Genomic DNA, 22458 nt, shown 5'->3' on the forward strand with positions numbered 1-22458 from the left:
GACCCCACAGAGGGGTAGTCTTGCTGTAGAAATAGGCTGCTACATCGAGCTAGTGGGGATAGAAATTTCTTGGGATACTCTTGGAATAACCATAAAAATGCTGCCCAATTGTATCCCTAGAGACATGGGCTGCAGGATAATCAAAAGGAGATTTATTAACACTTCTCAACAAAACAAATGCACACAAAGATGACGTTTCAGTGGTGATTGCTTCCTTCCTCAGGCACAAGCATACACATCCAGTAACAAATACGGTTACAAATGGTGCCGGACATGCCCCTAGTGGGAAGGTCCATGGTAAACCAGAAATAATGGCAAGATCAAGAGCAGTGTTATGCATAATAAATAGAACTGGGTGATTATGGCCTAAATCAACATCACAATAACATGTAACCTCAATTATGATTATCCAGAATTATTATTATACCATGTTCCTTTTATAACACGCATCCCATTTTCAAACCCCATCCATTACAGATGTGCTATATTAGATCTTCTGTTTCATGTCTACAGCTCCTCTGCAGACCTGTGTCCCCAGGTTTACTGACCAAAAAGCAGCCATGTGTTATATTCTTCTATCTGTATTTGTCATCTCATGTCTGTAGGTTATCAAGAACATGGAGCAAGGGACTGGAGTAACACAATCCGACTACACAGGCCTGTAAAAGTATGCTAAGCCTAACCCTTGACACCCTAACCCCCCAGGCGGCTTCCAATATAGGACCCCTCCTAAGTCCCAACAATCACATTTTTGCTGTAAAAAACACAGTGTTCAGTCATTACAGCACAGGTATAATAAATTACACAGAAGCTACACATACAACATATCTGAATACAGCACACACGCACTACTGATCACACACTCATACAATATATGACACTACACACACAATCGGGGGGTGGGGGGGTTGTCATGCGCAGGCTGGGTAAGGGGAGTGTGGGGCTGGTTCTAGATACTAAAGGTGAGCAGGTTGGGTAAGATGGGAGGAAAGGAGTCACAGGCTGGATGGCTAAAATATTAGGAAAACTAGGGAGTACTTGAGGCAGATGGTATCCTGGGAAGGAGGAGAAGGACACATGGCACTCACTTACCACTCAGGGACTGCTTTTTCATGTGGTGGTGCTCTGGTACAGAAGTCAGAGCTCCGATATAAGGGGTTGAGCTCCAATACAAAGGGTGAAGCTTCAGGACAGGGTGCAGAGCTCAGGAGGCTGACATTGCAGATAGGTATAAGATCTTAGCCGTATGCTGCAAGTAATTTCCCCAGATCCTGACCATATAAATAAACCCCTCCAGATTACAGCCAGATAGTAGCTACCTGCACTGTCCCTGCTGCCTAGTTACATGCCCACTGCACAGGATGTCACAGTGACAGCCCCTGCAGAGGGCTGGGCATTCCAAAGAGTCCACTACAAAGCAAAAGATTTCTGCTTTTGGGTAGAAAACCCTGTACAAGCACATTGAAACTTTCTTCCAAAGAAGAAAAATTACATCATTTGATTCTTTTTACAACTTCATTATCACATATACTTCTGATAACAAAAAAATTAAATCCATCCTGAAATGTCCCTGGACATGGGTAGTGCCGCGCTAAACATTTATGCTCAGTTATGCTCAGCCAATCGCGGCTGAGCAGCTGATGACACGGCATAGGGGGGCCAGCATGAGGGACGTATGGAGTGGTTTGGCCGTCCTCCCAAAGACAATGTCATTGTCCCAAGATGGCAGACGGGGGTCGACACGAATGTGGTAAGTATAATGCACCAACTCTTCCGGGTCTAGCGTGGGTGGGGGGGAACACGGTGTATAACTTTGTAATGTGTGTTATCTTGTGAATAAATATTTAGTGCCGCACTACCTCTTTAAAGGGGTACTCTCTACTACACCTGCTGGTCTCCGGAATCTCCTGGGTTTCTGTGTCATCATAGGAACTACTCGCTCAGCTAGTCAGTGACTGCAGAGGTGTCCTGTTTCAGTCATTGATTGGTTGAGTGGGCATTTCTGAATGAGGCTGTGATGTTACAAGAGACCGTCAGGTGACAGTGAGTAGCGCTGCGGGGGCATCAGCATGGGTAAGTATTACTACCACCACCCCCTGCCCTTCCTGATTGTTTACCTTTGTCCCAAAATCGCTTTTAAACATCATCCATTCTTAAAGGAAGAATTACCTCAGAAACTAAGGAACTAAAGAGGTTTGGGTGTGCTGACACCCCAGAGTTGTGGGGGGCTTCAGATGTGACACTTCCTGTTGTGCTGTGCCAACATCTTGGATAACACATAAAAATTCAAATCTAATCAAATAAGAGAATGTTTTAACATTAAAACCCACATGTGCTCCACACACAATATCTATTTGTTAGGGTATAAATGCAACATTTAATGTCAGGTGTACAATACAAACTCTCCACAATCGGATTAGTAAACATAGGTCAATGTCACATAAGGCTTTTAACTGCACAGTGCCATTGCCTGTAATAATTGTCATTTCTTATGTTTTTCTGTTCTGCCAATTGAGCACATTCCCAATCTTGGAGGCCAGAATTTCCATACGATACAGAAATGTGAGAATTTTATAAGCTCAAAACCCTGAATCCATTGAGCCTCAATGAGAACAAAGAGAGTGTAACATAACCCTACTTTCACATGCCATCAGTGGTCTCACTGGGGCCCATTAATACCTAGTACATGTCTCTTTATAGTTCACCTATATATTTTCTCTCTAACAATATCTGCTTTTCATTTCAGATTATCTACCTAATTCTCCAGGCAGTAATGTTTCCGTATATTTCTTTACGCTTATTTCCTGTGGGTATAATGGTATATATCAGTTTATAATTTTCTTGCCCATGAACTAAGGACATGTGTCCACTCTTTTCTGTCCATTTGCCTTTTATTGTATATACTTATATAGTGCCTTTTACATTTTTATTTGTGAATTCCACTGTGATATAGTATAATAGTGCAACACTAAATCACTGTGTTTATGCCCATAAAAACCTTTTTTTAATGCTAGGTTTCTACCCTCTCCTATTGCGCGTCTTAGAGATCATCCCTTTTTCCTAAAAGATCATTTTCCCTATGGTAACTATTGCATTCTATGTCTCTATCAGCATTATAATACATGAAGCTTGGACTTCACAATAGATACTTTCCTCTCTCTCTCTCTCTGGTCTCAGCTTTGATTCCGTGCAGCTCCCACACAGATTGGCTGTTAGTTAACACACCCCTGGTTTGCTATTGGTTCTGGGGGTGTGACTGAGCTCAGCATCTCTATACTGAGCAGCACTGAAAGATGTTTCCTGGGTCTGCCTTTACAACATAGCACGCCCCTTTTGAACATTGCTACTGCTGTATGGGGATTTCCTTTATAAATTGCCCTAGAATGTTCATTGTTTGATGCTTTATGTGCACGACACATCTTGTTTGATCTTGCCCCTTTGGATTATCCTTTAGCCTGTGTCTTTGAGGACATAATTGGGCAGCACTGGCATCTGGGAATTACCATTTTGAAGGTTTTATCTTTCTACAGCTAAGGAGGATTTCTACTTCATCCTCTCACTTTGTGAGCTGGAGCTGCATTTTTTGCAGAAGGTCCAGCTCTCAGGTGATGCCCATCCATTCTGAGCACCTTCACTCTGCAATCTATTGTGCTCTGTGGCTGCATTGAGTGCACTGGGTGCAGCAGCAGAACAGCTCCTCATCCTCCAGATCACACAGGTACCAAAGCTGAGAGCTGGCCAGTCAAGACCCCCAAATTCCCAAGAAAATGACATAACACGCAGGCTGTACGTGATGACATGAGGTGGGTGGGCGGACCAGCCTCTGAAAGCAGCTTTAAAGCTCTGGATGTGCAGAGGCAAGCAGTGTGCTGTCAGAGGCAGCAGCGGTCCATAGAGAAGAAGCTTATCATCTAGTGACTGGGGCTCTCACAGCTGGAAGATCACCTCCCCAAAAGGAGGCCATTCTCTTCCCTCTAGGGGCAGCCATGCTGACTCCGGGGGGCCCTTGGCTTATACACCTGTTCCATTTATCCTGCTGGCTGGGCTCTTGGGTTTCTGTAGTTCTGGTATCAGGGCAGGAGCCATATGCACCTCATTCTATCAGACTTGAAGGAGATATCACTTTGGGGGGACTCTTTCCTGTCCATGCTAGAGGTCTTGCAGGAATGCCATGTGGGGATATAAGGAAAGAAAACGGGATCCACAGGCTGGAAGCCATGCTATATGCCATTGATCAGATCAACAGTGACCCTGAGCTTCTGCCAAACGTCACCTTAGGGGCTCGGATCTTGGACACTTGCTCTAGGGACACTTATGCTCTGGAGCAGTCTCTCACCTTTGTCCAGGCTCTCATACAAAAGGATGCCTCTGATGCACGCTGCACCAACGGGGAGCCACCAGTCTACGTTAGACCGGAGAAAGTAGTGGGAGTCATTGGGGCATCTGAAAGTTCGGTGTCCATCATGGTAGCAAATATCCTGCGACTCTTTCAGGTAGGAACTGCTTACCAGGGTTGTCCACCTGTTAGGAGCTGTCATGTTTTGTGCTGTCAATGAAAAGCTATTCAATTAATAACGGTTCACATGTTGCTTTTTCTCTTGACGTTGATCCTTGAGCTTCCAAGAGAGGATTTACCCTCAGTCCATCTACTGTTTCTTGTGCACTTGTTTTCTTTCTCCCTGATTATCTCTGTACTTCTCCATTTTCTGCCTCTTCCTTCTTCAGTCTTTATCTTATATAGTTCTAGGTGTATTATTATGTCATGCACCTCCTCCTTGTTCCTTTGCACAGACCCTTTTTTTTTTATATTTCTCCTTTTTTTAAAAAATTTCTACTGAAATAAATATGATCCAGTTGATGGCGTCCTAATGGTTAGTGTGTCCAGCAGTAATTTTCTCATGGGCATTTGCTCTGATTTTACATGGTTATCTTGCATTCTGACGTTCACTGGTTCTTAAGCGTTGGATGTATCTTAAGGAATTTGCCAATGTGTGGGCAGAACAGTCTGCAATGATTAATAATTCTTAATGTGCAACTCTGAAATCCTGCCATAAATAAAGCACTCCACCCCATGTCCCTGCTCTACAGATCGCTGCTTGGAATGAGAAGCTTCTCTTTTATAGCTAATCACTGACCATTGCTCATCATTATCAGCACATCTTTTGTCGCTGCTGAGTGGGAGATGTGGTGGCTAGTGGCTACATAGGAGTGTGTGGGTGTATGTTGTAGGTATAGGTATTTGTATATGGGAATGTTTAAGTGTCCATAACATCTTGCACTGACATGATATCTGCATGATATGTTAACTCACACATTTTCCTGCTGGGGCTGGACTGGTGTAATAGAGTGCATAGCCTCAGCCCCTGGGTCCCTCTTGGCTACATCCATTAGTCAGCTGTCTAAGTTAATGTAATTGTTCCTCGAGCCTGATGAAAATATCTACCTGAAACCTTAAAGGTTTATTGTTGCAAATGTCATTTTATATGAACAACAATATCATGTGGTTGCAATGTACAGAAGCACTTTGGACTAAACACTTGTAGCACAATGCAACTGTATAGATTGTAATGCCACATAGAGTCTACATTAGATAAATCCACTGCTTCTGGGCATCCTCTCAGGTTACTCAATCTCAATCAGGTTACTCAATCTTTAATTTCCCCCTTATATAAGCAAATACAGTGTATTTTCCATAAGAAGTGCTGGAGAAGGCTCTGTCCATGGTGCTGGAGAAGGCTCTGTCCATTGTGCTGGAGAAGGCTCTGTCCATGGTGCTGGAGAAGGCTCTGTCAGTGGTGGAGAAGGCTCTGTCCATGCTGCTGTAGAAGGCTCTGTCCATGGTGCTGGAGATAGCTCTGTCCATGGTGCTGAAGTCCAGCTGCTGAGCATGTGTGCATTAGGGCTATTTTACAGCCATTTACTCCAATAGACAGCTGTTGTCTCTTACATGTAGCAATACTCTGCTTCGGTAGTAGCACTGGGTCTGTCCACATAAGACAGATGATCTCTTAATGGGGACACTGCTGTTGTACGGCAGAGATACCACAAGGAAGAGGCAAGGGCTGCCGGAAACCACTTTCTAGATGTGCAATGACCCCAGATGATGTGACATTCATCAAGTGATATAATAATAGCAAGTACATAACTAAAATCCTATATCTCCGACCTCCACCCTGAGCAATGTACTGCAGCACAGTACACTGTGTGCTAATTGAGTATTATAGAAACAGTATATAGAGAGCTATAAGAACATATTGTTGGATTCTCACCTATTTGCATGCAGATCATTAGCAGATCCAGTGTAAACAGCTTGGCTCACACTTACTGGATATACAAGGTATATAGCAGATCTGATATCTGCAACTGCTCTCCATTCCCACACAGACTTAATTCTGAGATCCTCACCCACCCTGGATACATTTAATCACACACGTACAGATGGCTCATCCTCTGGCTGTCAGTAGAGAAGTGAATGGAGTCTGCCTTGGTATTTCTGAGCCACCTGTCTTTTGCATTTTGCTGTAATGAGTTTTCATTGTATATTGAATGTACCTATAGATAAGTTCACCCTCCCCCTTATCTTATTAGAGACATAAAACATGTTATTTCTGCAGAGAACCATTACTGCACATAATGCTGGAGTGTACAGGCACCATCATTAATAACACATCCACCTGAGTCTGCTTTACATGGCTCCAAGTGCAGCTCTGGGTAGACGGCATTATACTGTTACTGCAGTAAACTAGGATGTGTAACAGCCACAGAGGGCAGATGGCTGCACTCACGCCTGTCTGGTGATGTACAGTAGCACAGATCCTATAGAACAATGTGGATTGCCTGCATCTCTCCTCCACATCTAGCCCCCCTGTCTAGAGAATGACCCCTCTCTGGTTCCTGTATTATTATTCCAATTAAGGGCCATTATTTAACTAAGGGTAGGTTCACACTGCGTTTTCAGCATCCGTTTAACGGATCCGTTTTTTTTTAGCGGTCAAAAAAGTAGTGTCAACAGTACTTTATTGTGCGTCAAAAAAAACATATCCGTTTTGATCCGTTTTTTTTTATAATGGAAGTCAATGGAAAAACGGATCAAAAACGGATGCACACAAATGCATCCGTTTTTTGCAAAAAATTGATCCGTTAAACGGATGCTAAAAACGCAGTGTGAACCTAGCCTAACTCAGATTTTTCAACTAGGACAACCAAGCTTCTTTAGGAAGCCACTAGAATCAATGCAACCAGCTGTCCCTTCACTGGTCATTGACTCAGAGTCTACTATTTGGTTGAGTCGAAGACCAGCTGTAGATAGATAGATAGATAGATAGATAGATAGATAGATAGATAGATAGATGAAAACATTTCTATTTGAGGACTTGATAGCTCAGTATGAGTAGCAAGAGAGGGAAGGAAGGGTCAGTAAGCCATATAACACTGGCTTGGTCCCATTTAGAGCAGGGTGGCAACCTGTAGCTTTGCAGTTATTGAATTGCAACACCAGCATGCCATGGTGAGAGTTGTAGTCTTTTAAGTAGGTGATCTAGCTAAACTTAAGCTCTGAACATTTCTTTGTATTGTTGCTGTGCATTTCCCCCCCTCCCATTTTCTCCCTATCTGTCATTTCTTGTTCTCTGCAACATTGTTTCTGCTTTCTCCTTTCCCCCATTATCTTGTCTCTTTTTCTGCCTTTCTTCTCTCTTGTATTCCTGATTTCTTATTCTGTGCTATTTTATGCTCGTATGCATCATCTCTTGTATTTTTTTCTAATTTTCAACATCTTTATATTTCCCTCTCTCAATTCCCTCCCATCTTGTATCCTTCTTTTTGCTTACAGTTTTCATGTTCTTACATGACCCATATCTTACATTTTCTCTCAGTCTCTTTCCTAACTTTCCTCCCTATGTCTTTCCTTACTCCCTCCTTTAGTCCGCTTCACTTCCTGCATTCCTTTCCTTCATCCTTCCTTCCTCTCCTCTCCCTTTATCCCTCTGTACTGCCTTTCTCTCTTGCCCTCTATCTCTTTACCCTTCATCAATTGCTTCCTTCCATCACTCATTAATTCTTTTGCGCCTCTCTCCTTCCTTAATCTCCTTCCCCTTTCTCCTTCCTTAATCTCCTTCCCCTTTGTCTGCTTCCTTCCTTTCCCTACATTTATTCCTTGTTACTCCCTTCCTTGCCCTCTCTATTCTGTAAACGTCCCCCTTTTCTCCCTCTCTCCTCTTTCTTCATTTTCCTATCACTTTGTCTTTCCTACTTTCGTTCCTTCCATCCTTTCTTCTCTCCCTTCCACTTTCTTCCTTTTCACCCCCTCCTTCTTTCTTTTCCCTCGGTTACTTTCTTTCCTCTGGCTCTCCCTTCCATCTTTCTTTACTTCTGTCCACCCCTCCTTTCTCTCCTTCCTTCCCTTCTTTCCCATGACATCCTTTCTCTCATCTTCCACCATCCATTGTTTCCTGTCTGCAATTCTCTTTCATCCACTTCCCTCTCTCTACCTTTCAAAGCTGTCAATGGTCAGGATCTATGCCTGATTCATTCATTGCCTCTTCTCCTCCTCCTTTCCCTCCACCCTATGTTCCCATCCTCAGTACTATCTTGCAGCCAGTAAACCTTACTCCATTAATCACTTCACACTGAGTTTCAAACAATAAGAGGTCTCCCTGTGGTCTGAAGACCAGAGAAAATACTGTTAATTTTTCCCCGCCCACCAGCTGCTGATCCATTACAGCCTCTCACTTATTGATAAATCACTGCCTTTCCCTCATATTCATTTCCAGTCTTTCTGAGTTTAACATTTTCCAGAATCTTTAGCTTCTACAGAGACAATGCAACTGCCGGCTGTTGAGATACATCTTATGTAATGTTAACTCTTTTATGCCTCTTACTTGCCTGTAGAGCTGTAAACTAACCACCTTATGGCTATATATAATGTCATTTTATTACATTAGGGACCTCATTTAGCAGAGATGTGCTGTCAAGAGGGGTGCCAACAAGTCACCTACAGAGCTAGGACAGGAAACTAGTATAGTGGAAGGAAAGCCTAGCTATGTAGCTACAGTGCATGCAGAGGAAGGGGTTGTACCTGGTGCCTGAGGGGGCCCAAAAGTCCCTCTGCCTCATAAGAACAGACCAATATTATACTTGGCATGTGTTAGGTGAGGGCCGTGCTACATAGATAACATTAAAAAATAGCAATCTATAAATAATATACATTTTAGTTTCCTAATCTGATTATAATTCATCATTTGCAGTTGTCATTTTAGTTTGATTGTTTGCATCTAGCATCTGAAGCCAATACTGCCATTGTAAGGAGTCAGAAGAGTTGTACAGAACTGCTGTACTTGTCCATGTATTGTGTCTGGTATGGCAGCTCAGCTTCATTGAAGCCAGTAGGGCTAAGCTGTAATACCACACACAACCTGCAGACAGGTGTGGCACTGGTCTTGGAAGGTGACATTCAATTTTTTATAATCCTGGACAATACCTTTAAAATGAAGTCTTAAATATATTTTCTGGCTCAGCAAATATGTGTCTTGGAGACAATAAGCATTTCATATACTGTACCAGTCTAAAAACAGTGGATTGAGCATCATTTATTAAGATACCTGCCTCTCAATTTTGGATTTTCCTAAAATCGGTGAAATCCATGCCTGTTTCATTTGCAAAATGTTTTAAAGTTTTGCAAAAATACATTGACAATTCCCCATGTTAATAAGTAGCCTCAAAAGCAATCTGTGGCTCACCAACCCATTTTGAACATTGGTGAGGTTCACCAAGCTGGGACCTGTAGTTCTTTTTGAACCCTAGATACCATTACAATGTTCAAGATGCAATTTTACAAGAACATGTGAAAGTAAAAAAAATGACGGTGGGAGTGATGATCTGTGTTACAGTGACTTGACCTCTATCATTACATTGTCATTAGCTTTGTAGCCTGAGCTGTATTCTTGATCAATACGTTGCATTTCCAGGATAATGTGCACTCCATGCCAAGCACTCTATAGCTGAGGTGCAACTAATTACTGTAAACCTGACGGATGGCAATTTGCCCCAATCCTCCTCTGCTGGGGAAGTTGTGAAATACCTCTGGGAATGCTGACTCTCAGAGGAGGAGATGACACCCTTGTTTCTAGACCTTGGTGGAAGAAAATGAGTTTGCAACCTGAAATTCAGGAGACCTGTAAAGTAATAATGACCTGAAAATTACTGCCGACCAGAAGTCAGAATATGGAATGACAGGGAAGCAGCATTGAACCTGGAAAAAAATTGTCTCTAGTATGGAAACTTTCTCATAACAGTTCTTTCAATGTATGAACAAAAAGTATTGTGGCTCCTACACATTACATCTACAGGAGCTTTTAGGACATAGCATACTAAATGTTATATACACATCTGTATCTGTAACTCTGTAAGTGTATCTATTAGCTTAAAGAGAACCTGTCACCAAGACAATGCTATTTAATCTATGGCCATCATGTTATAGAGCAGGAAGAACTGAGCAGATTGATATATATCTTTGTGAGAAAAGATCAAGTATAACTTGTAATTTGTTGATTGAAATCCCTGATCATTTTGTGTTAAAGAGTCCAGTGGGCGATGTCACTCAGTGGACTGAACTCTTTAGCATGGACACATTAGAGCTTTCAATCAATAAATTAATAATAAGTTATACCGAATCGTTCCCCATAAAGATATATATATATATCAATCTGTTCATCTCTTTCTGCTCTATAACATGATGCTGATATCTTAGGTAGTATTGTCATGGTGATAGGTTCCGCTTAATATAAAGGCTGGTGTATTTTCTGCCCATTTTCTTTGCAATGTAATACATTTATTGCTCTATGCTGTCAGCCATCCCAGCCTAGAAGCATCTGCCATGACCCATAAGCCAGTGCTGTTTTTACTTTATTTAAAAGTTTAAAAATGTACTGTGACTGTAAAGTTTTTGTTTTTGTTCCCTTTAAGTAGAAAGCATTGCTTCCCTTGGTCCATCTGTGGTCCATGTCTCTATGTCTCTGAAGTAGTATCAGGGGGCAACAACAGCAGAAAGATTCCAGCTGACATTTCACCCTTAGCCGACGACTTTCTGAAATTGAATTAATTGTGCACAATGTCAGAATAAAGAGACGAAAATGGATCCACAAGTTTCATTTCTGAGTGTACAAAGGTGACAGAGACAGAATAGAAGGACGTCTCTGAATGTCTCAGGCCATTTACTTCATACATAATTATTTCCACTGTAAGAAACCAAGCAGAGGCAGTAAATGTAGGACCTAAGTGGAGGCAGCAAGAAGAGACAGCAGTGTTGTGGTTTGACCATGATTCATGGATGTTTTCCCTATACTACAATGTGATCTACACATTTCTGAGATGTTGCTATATATTTGTATATAACAGAAGGAGTATATGATCTTATTGGAGAGGCCCAGAGTTCTCAATATAAGACCCTGGATAAGTAACACTATTGAGGATAGGAGATTTTAGTTATTTTTTTCTTTTTTTTGTAACTAACTATTCTGTGGGAAAAATAGCAGCAAATATTAATTTTCCCCACAGCTCCACCCCAGGAACAATGAAGTATTACACAAATCGCACCAAACACAAGATACTGTATTACACAGTATTTGTTAATATCAGCGAGCTATTATATAATCCACAAAATATATGATGTCAGCTAACCTTAATTCCTCATAATGACTAAGTTTCTATTAAGCAGCATTAAGCTGGGTATGCTCGGGCAGACTCCCAGTGTTAATCCCCCCCCCCCCCCCAAAAAAAATGAATTGAAACATCACATACTGTAAATGTGCAAAGCCCCTATTACAAGGCGCAATCTCTAGGAGCAAGCGAGCGCCGACCTGTCAGGTCAGCGCTTGCTTGCTCCTCATTCCCCGCCTGCTGCTGGCGCTATTACACGTGCTGGCAGCAAGTGGTTAAGTGTGTGTGTAGGGGGGTTGGGGGTACTGCAAGGACCTGCGGGTTCCCCTTGCAGCATATAATGCCTGAAATTGTTGGGTTCTCCAGAAATACTGTAGATATGACCTGCCTAGCGGTCCTCCACTTAAATAGCAGGGGGAATTAAACATGCCAACCTTTTGGTTACTTGAAATTTGAGTATGGATTTCATAAGTTTATATCTGCTTTAAACAAATAATACTTCTTAAATGCTAAACGATGTACAGTGGGATGTAGAACAGCATACTGTACCTGCACATGCCTGATTGTGTAGCTGCACCTGCACAGTCATTAGTGAGAGTGTGGCTGGATTTGACAACATTCATGCCCTAACAGCAAGGATCAAAGCTCAGATCCCCTAAGCATAGAGATCAATGCCAATCTTGAAGCGGACAAAGGTAGGAGGCTGTCTTTGTTCTGTACCTGTCAGCCTCTAGAACGCAATCACTGGAGCTGACTGGGTAATTGAGACTGCGTAATAAAGGTCCCCAGGGTTGTCTAGTGGAATGCCTGTTAAGGTGGCCCTACACAATTTAACCAAAATGATTGTTCCTTATGTAATATATATAAAACAGACGTTTAGCTGACCAATAATAAATTGTCAGGTGACTCTGTTTAAAACTCGTCCAACAGTCTCTAATAATTAAATGTATACGGTGCAGTCATCCATTATTTGAACAATAGCTCCATGAAAGAAAGTTCCCAAAGAATAATTGGTCAGTGGAAATGGAAGGCCAGTCTGAACAACTGGAGCAGCCATTATCAACTAATACGTATCACTGTTCAATGTTCAATGACCAGGCGATCATTCATGTCGCAAGTTTTCTACTGTCAAATCACTTTTATCTTATTTGTATGGTCACATATTGAAGGCCAAAACCTGTCCAAAACAGACAAAGAAAAATGTTCAAATATAAAAAAAAAATAAAAAGGGGTATTCTGTTCAAACATAACTTTTCATATAGTGCTGCCCTTAAATAACAAACAGGTTATTCTTACCTTTCCATGCTCCCCTGATGTCTTCCTATGGCATGTTTGGGTCCTACGGCTGAGTGGGTTGTCACCCCAGACAAGTTTGTCTTGGAGGTGAAGACAGGATTGCACAGCCAGGGACCCTGCCGCTCAGCCAATTAGTGAGTGGAGTAGCGTCCTGCCCTACTCACTGACTGGCTGAGCGGCCAGTCTATTAGCTAGGCTTTGATGTGTCATCAATGGAGATCCTGGAGGCCGTTGGGGGTTCTGAGGCTGGTCCTGCCGCCCACCTTATCAAATTCCTTCCTGCCCATGCTGGCTGCCAGATCTTCAAAACGCCCAGACTTTTCCTTTAAAGGGGTTGTTCAGAGATAAACCTTTTTAAATATATGGCTGGGAATGGTTTTAAAAAGAAAAAAGAAACAATGCCCACCTTCCCTGACCCCCTGTTCTTCCCTTGGCTCTCCATCCATGCTGGTCACCACTTTTTCCTGTTTCCAGTTAAGCATCATCACTAGTGATGAGTGAATAGTGAAATATTCGAATATTCGATATTCCTACGAATATCTCCCGAATATTCGAATATTCGATTGAATATTCTATCCCATTAAAGTCAATGGGAACAAGTATTCGATGATTGAAAAACATCTATTCGACCACTTGGAGGTAAAAGCTGGAAACTGGGGGATTTGAACGCTTATTGAATATTTATTGAATATGCGGCGGACTATTCGATAATATTCAATAGATCGAATTCCTTACTATTCGATCGAATATCTATTCGATCAAACAGTATTCGCTTATCACTAATCATCACCACAGGACATACCTGCTTAGCCAAATCACAGACTGAGGTGGGACACCGCTGTGTTTAGTGGGATCCCAGCATTCACAGTCTCATGTTCTTTGAATTGCTTTGTTGTGCTCCTCCTCTTCGGGTCATGCATTTGACATGGCACTGTGTTTCTTTAATATAGAAGTTAATCAGCTATAATACAGAGGATAAAGGAGGAGTGCTACATTACTTGCAGCCTATATACATATACAAGACTACATAGGGATCACTGAGATCATTGTATCTTCCTGATAACGGTAATCCAGTCATATAAATAAATCATAAACACATTTATAAAACAATTGACATCTATTCATTAATTCTTAAGTGGTCAATGGGAAATGTCACAGATAATAAAGGGAACATCATTAACTTGTGGGACAACTTAGTCACTTCTTGTTAATTGCCATTAACATTGGGTTAATTGGTCCAGCATATTATTGGTATGACTGTGAGGATCAGATTTCATTGTGCGATCTTATTGTAGGTCTTCAGTGGGTCAATTGCCTTGGTGAAAATCCATTAATTTATGTTGAAGAATTGCAGCCAAAATATCCTGATGATCTTTTGAGAGTCATGTCTAGAAGAGAAAGAATACGTCTGTCAGATGTAGGTGTACGTAAGGAGCAATGTGGCATCAGACATGTATCTGAAATCTTATTTCTCCGTAAATACTCATAATATCAAAGTAACATTATACTTAAAGGGCATGCCAGTAAGATACAGAAGGTAATACATATCAGACTGGTGGTGAGCTGATGACTGGGACCCTTTTCTGAACTCTAGAATGGTTGTCTCCTATGCCCTTTCCTTCAGCACAGGTGGTAACTCTACTGATATAAAAAAAAGTTGAGCACTCCCACTTGGCTAGTTATAAATTAAGGAACTTTGAGAAGCATAATCCATAGTCAATTCAAGCCATGACTAGGGGTAGTATTATAAAGCAAAACCAGCTCCCTTTTATTGGTATTAACTGATATGTATAACCCTCAGGTCCAGCACAGGAGGACCATGTACTCTATTTTATTTCTTGGAGAGGACAACTCAATGCAGGTCCACCTCCTCACTCAGAAGAGAAGAGAGCTGTACTTGGTGACATAACTAATATGTGATCAACCATGACATGGCCTCTGCTCCATGGGCACCAGCAGCTACTTTGTTGCATAAACCCCTCTACAATAAAACTATTCATCAACTAAGAACCTATACCTATAGGTACACCTCCCTACTCTTTCACATCATGTGCCACCCTGGGCTCAATTCTTATTTTCTGATTTGCTTACTGGTGATTTATAAGTTATGAAGTCCTTACCATAGTGTCCACAAAAGGTACAAGACCTGTCTGTATAAGACATATCCCATTTTGGGAATAGCTTTTGAATACTAGCTGGATTGCCTGTATAATGGACCGTACACTGTTTACCCATTAGGCTTTGCAGCAGTCTTACATTAGGTAGTGAGAATTAAGTATTACTCAACAACTCCGGAGCTGCGCATAGGTCTAATGCATTGTTCGGACTTTAACGCATCAAAGCAAATCCCTGACCTCTCAGAAACACATCATTTTTATATTAACAATCAATTTCCTAATCTGTTTTACTGTAAAGATCCTGCACCATGATAGCACCAAGTACAGGTCACCATCTAGAAGAGGTAAACACCATGTGACCCGCAATCATAGCAATAGAAAACATTGATTATATGGAACAACACAAAACCATGAGGCTCCTATAATCATTCTCCAACCGCACACAGAACACAATGCCGAGCGCTGAAGACTGTGATTACACCCCAGTGTCATAATACCAGCACAAAATACTGTATTTATATAGAATAATCACAATTATTATCTAGACCAGCCTGGTATAACCTGGGCATCTTCTGATACATCATTTTATATGTACACCTGGTATAAGTTATACATAAGTTTTACATCTTGTCAATATTTATATGGATCCTGCTGGTATATCCTGCGCATCTACTGGCATATAATGACACTATATATGTATAACTGGTATAAATTATTAATCTTCTTGTATATATTTATCTGAAACGTGCCGGTATAACCTGGGCATCATACAGTAAATATTTGTATAAGTATAGCTGGTATAATTTATAAATCTTACTGCATATAGTTATATGGACCATGCTGGTATGACCTGGGCATCTTCTGTATTTACTTGTTTATGAACAGTTGGTATAAATTACACATCTTCTTGTATACAGTGATATGGACTATCCTGGTATAACCTGGGCATCTTCTTTATATAATGATTTATGTATGTATGTTTATGAACAGCTGGTATAAATGACACATCTTCTTGTAAATAGTGGTATAGTCTAGGCTGGTATAACCTGGGCATCTTGTGAATATAATTATTAGAGACAGGAGAACCTCGACCATGCTTGGTTCTGTCTAAACCCGAATGTGCACCATTTGATTAGCGGTGGCTTCAGAAGTTCGATGCAGCCATAGGGATTCCTGGAAGACATGGATACACCCTATGGCTATGTTTAAAAACATATCTTTCGCATAAATCATGTCCGTTGTTGCAATTTGCAACAACGGCTGTGATTTCTGCAGAAGATAGGTTATATGTGAATGAATGGAATCCCAGCTGGAGCGTATACACATAGTATACGCTCCGGCCGGTATTCCAAGCGGCTGCACAAAAAACTGACTTGTCAGTTTTGTGCGGCCGCTATTCATTGAATAGTAGCTGCACAGACATGTCAGTTCACACAATGGAGCGCCCGCATCCCAATTCAGTAGAAATGAAGATCATACTGCCGGTACTGCAGTACTAGCCAGGATGATCTTGACAGACATCGGCCGGGTCACAGAACGGCCGGTGTTTTACACAATATGAACATACCGTAGTTTATGACTGTATTTATGTTTTCCAGGCAGCAGTAGGGCTGCATCCATCTTCTGCAGCCACCGGTAATCAGCTCATCTCTAATAATTATATACTGTATGTACAGCTCTTATTAGTTATACATCTTCTTCTAAATAGTGATATGAATCATGCTGATATAACCTGAGCATCTTTTGTGAATTCTAGAGAAACAGCTGACATGTTATAAATATCTAAATAAATACATGTTATGAATATAAGATTCTTCTTTCTGATATAACCTGGGCATCAATTAATATACGGCTAGGTTCACACTACGTATAATTTTGTTAAACAATGGCCGTATTTGCAGTTTTGCAACCACAACAGTTATTTAATTAAATTGATTTCAATGGAATCCTGTCCAGAGTGTATACACTCTGTATACAATCTGGCTGGGATTCCTTGCGGCCTTCACTGACACCAGCCATTCTGTGACACGGCCATGTCACAGAACGTCCGGTGTCATACTGTGTGTGAACCCGGCTTATAACTGTACATGTGCAACTGTACCATGTTGTATACCATGTGTGTATATGTACCATGTTGGTAAAACATATATAATCCACAATCATACAATATAGACAAACCACAAAGAATAAAGCGGTAATCTTTCTCCTGCATGGTGCTTGTAATCTGCAGCAGTCACTTGATTGAATTTTACCATGAGGTAAGCATTATAATTGATTACCGGCCGCCTGATAAAATGCCACCGCTACGGACAGTGTGCAGGGAAGGCATTGTGTGTATGCTGTGCATGTGGCCATAGAATTTCAACTCCAATCTCCAGGCCAGAAAACAGGATTAAAGATGACATATACATAACAAAAGGAGCAATCATGTGGTAACTGACTAATTTAGTCCCATTCATTGATTTTCTGATTTTCCTTGGTTATGAGATTCTTTTATCTCTTATTGTATTTACACAGACTCGGCCTCTCTGTACTAGAAATATCTGGAATTGCCTGCACTCTCACATTCAATTATCACTCTGTGAGCTGGGAACCATTGCATTCACAACTTGAATAATGGACAATTTCTAATAGGAATCCAACCAATGTTGTGCTGAAATGCTTCTTAAAGCACAAAATTAATGCTTAGATGTGGAGGTGTAAAAATATCTCTCACGCAGCAAAAATATAATTTTCACCCATTTTGCACAATTATGGAAGGATTTTGCTCTTAAAAATGGCTGTGGACTCCGGTCATAGAGAAGACTCATTGCCTTTTGCAAAATGGCTCCATAAAGTTAGCACAAACATCACACACATGTACGGGCGAACAAAAGCCTACTTTTCTCATCATTTGCTGAGTTGCATGGCTACTTTTTTTTATTTTTGTGTAGGCTATGTCCTAAGGTGAGGGTCACACCTGCGCTGGATCTTCTTTCAGGGAATCCGTCAGAGCTTCCATTTAAAGAACAGCACAACGACAGCAGACGGAAACCCAAAGGGTGTTCTCCCTGTTTCTGTCTTTCTACAGTATCTATAACCTATCCATCTGTCCCATGTCTCTTTGTCTATCTAGTTATCTCTAGCAGGTCTATCTATCCATCTATTTTTCTGTCCATCCATCTATTTATCTATTTGTCTATCTTTTGCTTATCCATCGATCAATCCATTTATCTCCTGTCTATCTATCTATCTATCTATCTATCTATCTATCTATCTATCTATCTATCTATCTCTTATCTATGTGCTATCTATCTATCTCCTATCTATCTATTTATCTTCTATCTATCTATCTATCTATCTATCTATCTATCTATCTATCTATCTGTCTGTCTTATTATATATCTATCACATATCTATCTGTCAACCATCTAACACATCTCTGTCTATTATCTATCACGTGCATCTACCATGTTTGTACCTTAAAAAATTTACTTTCTGTCACAATTTTTAATTTTGAATTCAGGCCAAGAAATTGGGAAATGGCCTAAAAAAGAAGAGTATAGCATTTACAATAGGATTTGGAGCTAGAATACATTATTTAGTGTCTTTTGGGAGTCTTTGGCAGGTAGCTGAAAAGAGAGAAAAACAGCTCTTCATGGAGTAGAATAGTTATAAACAAAAAGTGCCAGTAGGTAAGTATGGTGTCAGTTCTACTCACCATTCTGCGCTAAGATCAGGGTACACCAGATGTAGAGGCGTATTACATATCACATTTTGATTGATTGTTGATTTCTGTAGAGGAATCTTTACATCTATTGGGCAGCCCTGTACGGGTTCACACTGCCCATGGTCAGTGGGTTCTCTTCAGATGGGGCTCCTCACTCTATGGGCCTCCATCCTGGCCACATTGGTTGCCTCTATTGTATATACAGTACTGCACACTGCCTAATGTAAGCAGTTTTTTATACAATCTTACACGTGAATGAGTGAATGTACATTACATATACAGTATATAACATTTTTGGCAAGCGTTCTTTCTACACTCATGGTAGATTTCACAGATCACATACCAGTGTGATTTACCAGCTGTGACCACTGTGTTCTCTCTGTCCCCGGCACATGGCCCCATTCCCTGCCTTTTCTTCCAGCTTTCTCTTAGCAAGTCCTTTCATGGGTCACTGGGCTGCTCCACCAAGTAGGTTTGTTGTGACAGATGAGAACTGATCCCTTTATGTTATAATCAATGCTAGTTATGGGAGACTGCTCTGACGCAGCTGATCTCTGATTTTATACACTGTAGAATTCCTTCAGACACAAGTGATAAAACCTGTGTGACAGATTTACTGAGAATACGCCCGAAATAACAAAACAAAAACCTTCCCTGTATCCAGGGCCCAGAAGGAAGCAACGATGCTCCAGGAAATATGGCAAAACAGCTCGGCAACAAAAGAGATCTGACACATCTGGGTCTGGTCTTCTGGGATAGTGAATGTGTTGTGATGAAGCTGAATGAAACGTTTTCAAAGGTTTTAGAAGTAAGATTTGTGGAGAATGAGGAGGAGGCTGGTACGCATAATACTGCAGAACGCTGTACAATATAGGGGAGACGAGAGGTCTATGAGACTCTAGAGCAAGAATCCATTCATGTCCTATAACTGGCAGTAGAGAAGAAAGTAGCTCTACTTATGGTGGACAGGGATGGCAAACTTATTGAGTGACCAAAGACCCAATAGTGTGACCTCCATATAGGTCCATGCAGATCGTGGATCACCGTGGTGGAACTTTATGTGGATTTCTCTTATTAAGTAATGCTCCAAACTGATGTAAAAAAAAACCAGCTCAACCTCCAAGGTTAAGTATGTCATATATAGCGACTGTAGCGACAAGTCTGGGAACCTGTTCCTTTTTTATTCTGTCCTTCATTCAGGCAGCATGAAAATCCTGACAGGTTCTCTTTAAAGGGGTACTCCAGAAAAAAAAAATCAAATCAATTGATATCAAAAAGTTATATAGATTTGTAAATGACTTCTAATTAAAAATCTCAAGTCTTTCAGTAATTATCAGCTGCTGTTTGCCCTGCAGGAAGTTATGTACTTTTTCCATTCTGAACACAAAAAACACATAGGGCCATAAGCCCAAAGGGCCCCCTCTATCTAGTACCTCCTCCTATAATGGTTCCTGAAATATATTAAAATATAACTTTTATTAAGTAATAGATAGAAAAGTAAATAAACTAGATACGTATTTAAAAACACAGTAGCTGGACATAAGTAGCAGACGTTACACACCTGTGTGGTTTCACCCAATTACTTGTAGTTATAGTGAAACACACTCAGGATAATGTCTCTTATAATAAACACGGAGGGCAACCGCTATCATAAAGTCCCTATATAGTCTATAAACATCAACAGCGCTATATACTCAGCTAAGCTGAGATGACTGTGTGGCCTGAAGGCCTCCTGGGGTCACTACCCAAAGGCGCTGCTAATGCCGCTATTAGTCTCTAAAATGCTGGGTACCAACAGTCAATAGACTGATAGCTGTTAGCCCTACATTTTAGATATGTGTAGTAACAAAGCTACTCCAGCACTGCTAATTAAAATATGACACACGCTGCCCCTGCGACTAGTTTCGCCCTAACATGGGCTTCTTCAGGCACAGGGCAGATGGCGGCGTGTCCTGGGATGGTGCCCTGTTGTAAACCCCATCCCTATGACATAATGCGGGCGGGACAAGGAGGGACCAGCACATACGTTAGTTGCTGATAGGTAGCTCGGATGACGTAAAGCTCACAGTTAGGGGCGTGTACCTGGCCTCGGCAGCCTCCACCTCCAACACTAAGCAATAGACCATCAGCTGATCCGACTGATCAGCTGATCCAACAAGGGGCTTACATACTGCCTCTCATATCACGGGTAACATCACGCATGCGTACCACGGGTCACTAAACTACAGCCTGGACCACAGCATGCGCATGCGCAGTGAGTACAAGCTGTCATAGATGCTACATCAGCAGTCCCGGAGATGTGTACTAAAGATAATATCTATGTAAGCTGTTAGGATATCACATACACTGCGATACATCGTGATCCATCACGCCATAGTGACACCATTGCTCCCGACACTTGTTCCATCACAATAGTTAGTCACCAATACCGCATAACCTTTCTAGTTAGGTACCACATCTATCACTATAGACTAATTCCTCAAGATGTCAGTGCTGATATTAGTCCCTCTACCCAATTCATGTCCCGCTAAATAACAGAGGAGTAAGGGCACCAGTCCGCATCGTACCTATATTTATAAATAATCTTTGTATACTATATATAACTAGATACACTGATACATCTTGTTATACTGTACATTATTTTCTTCTCTATTAACTCAAGTATACTACAGAAAGGCTGAGAAGGAAAATCCCTCGTCCAGCTACTGTGTTTTTAAATACGTATCTAGTTTATTTACTTTTCTATCTATTACTTAATAAAAGTTATATTTTAATATATTTCAGACACCATTATAGGAGGAGGTACTAGATAGAGGGGGCCCTTTGGGCTTATGGCCCTATGTGTTTTTTGTGTTCAGCTTATGTACCCTCTTCCTCTCTCCTGTTTGCACCGTTAAGCTATTCTTTTTCCATTCTGGCACTGCTGCCACCTCTGTCCGTGGAAGGAACTGTGCAAATCAGTAGAAGTTTACTATAGGGATCTGCTACATCTCTGGACAGTTCCTGTCAAGGACAGAGATGGCAGCAGAGAGCATTGTTTCAGACTGGAAAGAATACACCACTTCCTGCAGGACATACAGCATCTGATAAGTACTGGAAGTACTAGATTTACAAATCTTAAAAGAAAACACAAACAAAAGGATTGCATTCAGGACTTAGAAAAGAGGAGCTGTAATCACAGGGCAGGGATCATACTCACTCCACCAAATCTATATGTTTCACCCACAGTCGCCCAGTGAGTGAATTTACTGCCTATCTCTGCTGTTTGGATGAGTGCTGCCCTTAGTCCTTTTTGTGTTTGGTTTAGATGTACAAATCTGTATAACTTTCTGATACCAGTTAATTAAAAAAAAAAAAAAATCCGCAGTACCCCTTTAAATGGTTTCTCTATTGCAGGTGTCATTCTAGTGATGCCCTTGAGCTTAGTTTGTCATTTGATAAAGTGCAAGGTGAAATTACAATGTATTGCAAGCTAATACTTATGGTTATACATAGGACTCCAGGTGAACATCCTGCATAATTTTAGCTCAGTGCGTCATCATGGTACACAAGTGAGAAACCAGCCCTGCCACATCTATAATACTGGTCATACACACAGCGTTACTGGCCTCGTAGCAGTCACGATTTACTGCTCATTGTCGCTTCGCACCTGGACTTACCATTGTTTAAAGTTGCAGGTTT

The 22458-nt window shown here is 41.2% G+C and overlaps 1 protein-coding gene across 1 annotated transcript in view; it reads left to right on the top strand.

Annotated features, from left to right (window-relative positions):
* Positions 1–3986: 3986 nt before the first annotated feature.
* Positions 3987–22458, top strand: part of GRM7 (glutamate metabotropic receptor 7) — a 319156-nt gene continuing 300684 nt past the window's right edge. Inside the window, exon 1 of the mRNA XM_069966643.1 lies at positions 3987–4493. Within this exon, the coding sequence (XP_069822744.1) occupies positions 3987–4493 (507 nt within the window). The remainder of the gene's footprint in view (positions 4494–22458) is intronic.

Source organism: Dendropsophus ebraccatus, chromosome 4 (assembly GCF_027789765.1).
Source record: "Dendropsophus ebraccatus isolate aDenEbr1 chromosome 4, aDenEbr1.pat, whole genome shotgun sequence".
Lineage (NCBI taxonomy): Eukaryota > Metazoa > Chordata > Amphibia > Anura > Hylidae > Dendropsophus > Dendropsophus ebraccatus.